General features: G+C 45.8%; 1 protein-coding gene across 7 annotated transcripts in view; it reads right to left on the bottom strand.

The window, feature by feature from the left end:
* Positions 1-505: 505 nt before the first annotated feature.
* The window catches only part of CHADL (chondroadherin like), a 47,535-nt gene continuing 39,884 nt past the window's right edge, over positions 506-8,156 (bottom strand). For all 7 annotated transcript variants that reach the window (XM_053251577.1, XM_053251576.1, XM_053251574.1 and 4 more), the window contains 3 exons: positions 4,849-6,519; positions 3,778-3,944; positions 506-2,228 (listed from right to left, as the gene is read on the bottom strand). In XM_053251577.1, the coding sequence (XP_053107552.1) occupies positions 1,985-2,228; positions 3,778-3,944; positions 4,849-6,519 (2,082 nt within the window). In that variant the 3' untranslated portion in view covers positions 506-1,984. The remainder of the gene's footprint in view (positions 2,229-3,777; positions 3,945-4,848; positions 6,520-8,156) is intronic.

Here is an 8,156-nt window from a genome sequence, read left to right as displayed (position 1 = left end):
AACTTATCCCTACTGGATAGAGCAGTTGCCATACACTTTTTGTTTTAAAGCCAGTATGGTAGGGGTTAGAACACAGGAACACAGGAAGCTGCCTTATACTGAGTCAGACCATTGGTCCATCTAGCCTAGTATTGTCTACACCACCTGGCAGAAGCTCTCCAAGGTTACAAGCAGGAATCTCTCCCAGCCCTACCTGGAGATGCCAGGGAGGGAACCCAGGACCTTCTGCATGCAAGCATGCAGATGCTCTTCCACTGAGTTATGACTCCATCCTCTAAGGGGAATATCTTACAGTGCTTACTGTAAGTCACCCAACCAAGGCAGAGCAAGCTTAGCAAAGGGGACAATTCACGCTCACTACCACAAGGCCATTTCTCCTCCTCGAGTTCCAGATTAATTGGGAAGACATGACCAAATTGCCTTGAGATTATTTTAATGAAAGGCGGTATATAAATTTCTAAATAAATAAGATACATCTCATTCAGCCATGAATCTTACTGGGTGATTTTGGGTCAGTTGCTGATCACTCACTCAGCCTAACCTACTATGCAGCCTTATTTTGAAGATACAAAACAAACATGTCCATAATCCTGAGTTCCTTGGAGGAAGACTGGGAAATAAAAATATATAAAGTGGCTTTGATTTGGCTGCTGTGACATTTAGACAGACCCTCACAAGGATAGACCAGAAGCTGGAAGCTATGGCGGATGCCTTCCATGTTACTTGTGGAAACATCTTCAAGCAGTTAGTGCAGCCTTCGGCCTCTAAGCTTTTTATTATTGACAATCTGTCAACTTCAAAGCAAAAGCATTTGTTTTGAAATGCAGTTTGGCTGCAAAGGGCTAGACTTCACAACACAGTCCATTACTGTCTCTCATTGCTGGCTGGGATTCAACATAGAGAGAAGGCTCTTTACTCACAGGTAAGATTCTCAGCTGAAATAGTATTGCATGAAAAGGTTACTTGGCAAATGGAAGATGTTGAGCAGCAGGAGGCAAAACAATTAGCTAAGCTGCAGTTCAGCACAAATGTTCAGATCCCTAGCGCTGAGCCATAAGGTCGTTAATGATCAAGCTACCATGTAGAAGAAGATCCTTCCTAAACAACGTTTTCCTCTAACATGAATTGTTTTGTTTCAGCCAACAAAATACTCCTAGTCAGGGCTATATTCCAGTATTCAGCAACAGTGAAGGGAACATGCTTTTAATTTAATTTTTTATTTTTAAACCTATGGATACAAAGACTAGATTGAAAGTGTGTGGGAAATGTCTAGCAAAATCTCAGCAGCCAGAGGCGTGGTCAGCTCTTGGCTTCTAGCGCTCCTTCCTCATATTAGCAGAACTAATTTTGCAAAATAAGCATACATGTGTACATTTGCTTGTGAAATCTTATAACCTTCACTTATCCTTGCTATGGAACTCTGAATTCTAAATATTACCTCCCCCGCTAATTGCCTTCCCTAACGCCTCCCAGGTCTTAATGTCACCTGTGCTTTGGTACAATCAAGTCTGCTTTCTCCCTTGAGAAGGCAGATATTGTAGTAATGTGGATTATTACAGACCATTAAAATGCACAGGGCCGTTATGGATGATACTATGCCTGTCCATGCTCTTAAGAAGGGGACGCACTGAGAGTGCACCTGTTGGAATGTCCTCCACCAACATTTCAACACCTTCCTGGCATATCTCATGCGTGTGGCAGTGGGGGGTGGGGGGAATTGTTTATCTGAGTAACCCCACTAGATGTGCTCTTGTTTAAAGAGCATATTTGGAGCATGTGTACAGGGGCCATTAGGATGAATATGCCACTCCATGCAATAAAAGGATGTGTCGGGATGACATTGGAGCATCTATTAAGGATGCCCCAGGATACAGCTCTTTCCTAATCGTGTGGGCAGGAAGAAGATCATTCCACTGTCTCTCTAAGCTGTTTTTCTACTAGCTAAGATTAGAAGCGCGTTTACAGCAAGAGCCGTGCTTCTCTCTCATGCTTTTCTTTTCTTGCTTCCCCTGACTCGGATGTTTCCTGCCCAGTTCCTCTTATTGGCGCTGCTTCTAGGCTGGGCTTTCACCTTGGTCTTGGCTTTAGCTGAGCTGGTTCGTTTGGCCTTCTTGGTACTCCAGCCTGGGCAGCTTTGGAAGGTAGCTACACGCTTCACCTTCATGCCACGTACATCCGCTGGGGAGCCACAAGTGGCTCCTACTCTCAAATTCAGCTTGTCAAGCCACCTGACAAACACAGAAAAAGGTGAAAAATGATTGTCCACCTGACCATGGAGTTTGCATAGGTTACAGAGCTTACACAGGAAGCTGCCTTATTCGACACAGGTTCATCTAGTCAGACACTGGTTGTTCATCTAGCTCCGTGTTGTCCACACTCACTGACTGGCAGTGGCTCTCCAAGGTTCCAGACAGGAGTCTTTCCCAGCCCTATCTGGAGATGCTGCCAGGCAGGGATTGAAGCTGGGAGCTTCTGCATGCAAAAGATATCCTCTTCCACTGAGCTAGGGGCCTAATTCACAACCAGCCAGCTCGAGGACTCTGGGCAGGTTTTCACAATCCCTGCAAGGATGCTGGCAAAATGGGAAATTGGAGGTTAATATGGTACACATGCTCCCATGAGATTAACGGAGGCTGCTAATCTAGGATTTGATCTACAGTTGATCTACGTTAAATGATGCTGATGTAAATTTCCAGGTTCTCATGACTGGAAATCAGGAGTGTGCCCTCCATGTTAATCTCCAATTTCCTGGTTTGCTGGCATCATGGGGACCATGAGAACCTACCCATCGTTAACAAGTTGTTGGTACTCACATTTTGGAGGAACTTTAGTTATAAACACAGAGAGAAGGAGGTAAGAGAATTGTTTGGACATGATGCAATACACTTTCACGGCATGCTAATTTCTCCCCATTCATATTTCCCCATCTCCAATCCAATCTCCCCATTCATGCCCCCCTCCGCCATTGCCTTCTACCTGGAGAAGGAAGTGGCCACTGTTGCCACTCATTGTCATAGCCATAATTTTCTTCCTGCTCACCCATCCATACTGCTCCTTGCCAACTAAAAATGTAGGAGTGGAACAGACAGACAAGTGGGAGGAGGAGGAGGAGGATCAGCAGTGCCTGTAGGCAGCACTGTTGCCACTAGTGAGTTCAGTGGAAGGGTATGCAGTTGGGAACATAAGGAGCTGCCTCAGATAGGGTCAGACCATTGGTCCAGCTAGCTCAGTATTGTCTACACTGACTTGCAGTGGCTTCTCCAAGGTTTCAAGGCAGGAGTCTTCCCCAGCCCTATCTGGTGATGCCTGGGATTGAACCTGGGACCTTCTGCAAGCAAAGCAGATGCCCTACCAGTGAGCTAGGGTCCCAACCCCAAAGGTGATGTAAATGGGTTTCCCAACCAGGCACTGACCTGCTTAGCATCAGCAAGGTGGCTCTATTGTGTGCTCTTAGACCACTTGGACGTGTACAGCTTAGATGGTAAATTCTTTTTGCCAGAGATGTGTGTCTGTTGGTTTTTCTCACAAATTGATGGTGCTATCTAAATAATAGTGCTGACCAGGTAACTGAAATCTGAGCCAGATAATTGTGCAATCAAGTCACTGTAGGCAACAGATGCTAGAGTAGCACCCATCACCACTTCACAGAGATAGCTAGCAAGAGTGCTAGTGAGTGCTATGATGGATTCTAAGTTTTGCCAAGGAAGAAAAAGGACAGGGTTCCACTCACTGCTAGTCTACAAACCCATACATGGCAGGCAGAAACTAGTGGCTCACTTGCGAAGTGGGAGAAGTTGACAGTCACAGGAAAACGGTATATCACTCAGGTTGATGATCTCCAGAGCTGTGAAGCCACGCAAGTCAGGCAAGCTGTGGATTTTGTTGTTCTCCAGGTACAGACTTTTTATCTTTGCACCTAAGCTTGTGAACGCACCAGAGGAAATCTGCAAACATAAAAGACACTGGATGTGGGGAGCTGCAGGATATCAGTGGCAAATTATTTATTTACTTGTTGCTTAAAAGGCTTCTATTCTGCTGATTGCAACAGGAGGCAAATGCTAATCTCCAAGCCAAACTCATGTGCAAACACAAATGTTCTCAAAGAACTTACATTGCTGTCCATTTGTTAGACTAGTTTTCTATTTGTTTGGTTTTTGTGAACTGATGCTTGATTTTTCATATCTGGGTTTGACAGTAGCCCTCTTTGGACATTATCGGATAATGTCATTGTGCACAATTACAGCACTGGCAGCAGGACTGGAAGTCTTGTCCTGGTGCATCACTCACCCCGCTTCGCCATGCTCTTCACAGTCACAGTAGCATTTGTCGGAAGAAGCAAACACCGTAATTGTGATGGCAGGTACTTCCATCATCAACAGTCTGGATTGCCCCAGACTGCCAATTATGGAAGTATACACCATTACTATTAAGGTGTGATGCCACTGTAACCATGAAGGGTGTGGTAAGTAGGGTGAGTGATGCACCAGGGTGGACTTCTGGGACCGTTTTTGGTGCTGCAATTTTGTACAGCACCTTTTGAGATAAAGTCCGAATTGGGCTCACATCCTGCCTTCCTTCCCTTTATTACTTCCATGTTTGCTGTCACTGCAGTCTTTGCCAAACAATACCAAACTGTCTGTAGCTCTAAATGCTGGAAGCAAAATGAATTATGCAAATTAGACAAAAGTATGTTTAATATGCATGGTTTATTCTGGAACAAACATCTGGATCTGTATATGAGTGCTAGCTATATGCAGCCCTAGCTAAACAGAGCTCATAGGGTTTTTGAACAGAGCGAGCAGGGAGGGGAAGTGGGGGGGAGGGACTTTCCATCCTAGTTGGACTAACCTGTTCTAGCCCCATGTTATCCAGATACAGGTGCTGTAGAGATCTTGCCACAGGAAAGAAGGCTCCATCCCCAATGGACTTTATGGGATTGTTGGACAACTTCAATTCACTAAGGCTGGGCAACCCTCGGAGAGCCCTTGTGGGCACCCCTTGCAAAGAATTATCATCCAGGTGCAGTTTCTCCAGCATCTTGGCATGACTAAGAGCTTTGGGGGACACATGAGCAATGCGATTTCCTGTTAGATAGAGCCAGCGTAACTTCCCTACACCAACCAGATCATTATCCGACAGCTGACTGATGGAGTTGTGCTGCAAGTGAAGAGCGAAGAGGCTTGGCAAGAGGCTGAAGGCACCCTTGGGCATTTGGGTAAACCCATTGTGGTCCAGGTAGAGATATGCAAGCTGGGTGGTCCCTTCAAAAACATCAGCATCTATAGAGGAGATGTCATTGTTGGACAGATAAAGATAGACCAGTTTTTTCAGGTTCTGAAAAGCACCAGGCTGCAGCACAGCAATCTTGCAGTTTTGTAGATGGAGTGATGTCAAGTTTTTCAAGTTGGGGAAAGAGCCTTTGGGGATGGAACGGAACTCATTGTGGCGTAAATCCAGGAGTTGGGTGTTGCTAGGAAAGCCTTTGGGAATACCCTGAAGGCCTTTTCTCTCACAGTTTCCATGCTGGAAATCAGGTGAACAGGTGCACTCCTTTGGGCACTTAACAGCATCCTGCTCTGGCTCCTTGGTGATGGTGGCTAGGCTGGGGAGCAGCTTCTCTTCCGAGGCATGACCTCCACACTTCATATCTGCAGTCCTCAGGGATTCCAACTGCTCTCCCCTGAAGGCCACAGGACCAGCACAGATCACATCAGTGTGTATTCTTGCTTTGTCAGCCCATTCCTTAAAGGGCCGCATGTAACAGGTGCAAAGCACAGGGTTCCCTGTTAAGTTGATGTTTTTGAGGTGGACCATTTCTGTCAGTGGCTGCAGCACAAGCAGCTGGTTGCTGTGGAGGTCAACGGTATGCAGCAGGGGGCTCCTGATGAAAGCTCTGTGTGAGACATCTTGAAGGGCCATGTTGTCCAAGAAGAGCTGCTTGAGGGAGGCCATCTCAATGGCCTCCTCGCCAATGTAGGTAATGGGATTATGTCCTATGTCCAGCCGGTTTGTACCTGACAGTCTAGACAGTGCATCGGTGGGGAGGAATTGAAGCTCATTGTGGTCTAGGCTCAACCTCCGAAGGGTTGGCAATCCACCAAAGGCCTCATTGGCAATCACATGGAGTGAATTATGGGACAAATTGATCCACTTGATCAACTGAAGTCCCTGGAACACCATATCTGGCAAGTAAACCAGGGAGTTTCTGGCCAAGTTAAGAAAGCCAAGGAAGCCCAGTTGTCCAAAAGCTCCTGGCTTTATCTCTTCAATGCGATTATTTTCTAGGTGAAGTTGCTGAAGAGAGGACAGGCCATCTAAGGACTCCTGATAGATGAAGGCTATATTGTTATAAGCCAAGTTGAGGTAGACTAGCCGCCCTAATCCCCTGAAAGCCCCTTCTTCAAGACTTTCAATCTTGCATCTCTGAAGGTTCAGGTGGGTGAGGTACGGAATAGGGAGGAAAGCTCCCACAGAGATTACTTTGATTTCATTGCCCCGAAGGTCCAGTTTTTGGGTGACCTGTAAATTACATGGATGAACATTAATTTTATCCCCAGTTAATTGTGCTGCTTACCCTTAATTGAAACATTGTAGAGTCCTCTATTACTTTCTTAGTGCTAGATAATAATATGCAAGTGCTTCACTCAAAATATCTAAATTGTAAAACAAAAAGAGCCAAATTGTACACTCAGGTACATTCAGAAACAAACATTGCAGGTCCTGCAATGGAGGCAGAGATAGTATGTTTGAAGATGGATATGATATGATGCAAGTTGTTTCTGAGCTTAGTCATCTTTGGTTTCAAGAGAAAAGGATTCCATATATTTATAATATGAATATATGGAAACACACAGAATAAACACTGAAGACAAATAACCTGCTTTGCTATAAAAATATGTGAGTGAAACCTACTGAAATTGCTAAATAGCTATTTTAATGTGCAACTGAAGAAGACTAATTAATCAAAACTAGCTTAACCTGTGCAGATCATCTGCACGCTAGTACTTGATTGCTCCCTTCACCTGAGCGATCTCTCCACCCTCACCTGAGCCACACTCCTGCTCCTCCTCCCCTCACCTGAGCAGCACTCCTGCTCTGCACTCCTGTTCCTCCTTCCATCCCCCTCATCCCTCTTGCTCATGGCAGAAGCATTGCTGGTGCCTATTGGGCAAGCTGCAGCCCCCTATCTCCAGGGACCTCTCTACCCTCACCTGAGCCTCACTCCTCCTCGCTGCCTCCATTGCCATGGCTGCTTGTTCCTCTCAGGCTGCTGACAGGCCTGGGCCCATCCCTTGCCTGTCTGCCTTCCTCCACCAATGGCCTTGGTAGTCCCAAACAGCAGCAGCATTTGACTGGGCCATTCGTTGCTGCCGATAGGCACCACCATGGCCACTCATTCCCCTCAGGCTGCTGACAGGCTCGGGCTCATCCCTCGCCCTTCTCCTCCAATTGCTCTTCCCCTCTGTCTTTCTTTCCCTCTCCCTCTCCTCCTGAGTTAACAGATCTTGTTCATCTTGTTTCCTCATCAACGGCTGCCTCCTTCTTGTTCATCTTGTTTCCTCACACAACGGCTGCCTCCTTCTCCTGAAGGGGCTCTTTCCTCCCACACGACTCATCTCTTCACAGACCCCTGCCCACTATCCATTTTTATATATAGATTCCTTTCCTCTATGATCAAGAATATCTTCCAACCAGTAACAGTTGCATTCCAACTGTCTTTAACCATCACAGGCTCCTCCCCACTATCTTAATATGGAATCCCCACTGCCCAATCACCATGGTGCTTCTGCTCTCACAGGTTCCTTCTCCCTAACTCCATATGGAATCTCCACTGCCCAATCACCACGGTGCTTCTGTTCGCAAACTCTTGCGAGAGCTGCCACACACGGGATTAGCCACACGTACACCTTAGAGAAATATATATTTAGAAGATATTTAGGTATGTTCAGCTACTTTTAACAAGCCATTCATTCATGTATAAGATGTTTAAAATCCATTATGTGCATATAATACTCTTACAAGATTTGTGTCTGCTGGTAAACCTTTTTGTACCTATATGGACCCTGAGACCTTCAAGTATTACCCACAGACCCCAACCCATTTATGTAATATATTTTCATAAGGCTCCAGTAAAAAATAGAGAAAAGTAGTAAGTA

This window comes from Hemicordylus capensis, chromosome 5 (assembly GCF_027244095.1).
Source record: "Hemicordylus capensis ecotype Gifberg chromosome 5, rHemCap1.1.pri, whole genome shotgun sequence".
In the NCBI taxonomy this organism is placed as follows: Eukaryota; Metazoa; Chordata; class Lepidosauria; order Squamata; family Cordylidae; genus Hemicordylus; species Hemicordylus capensis.
Note: the sequence above shows the minus strand (reverse complement) of the source record. Positions and strands in the feature narration are given on the sequence as shown.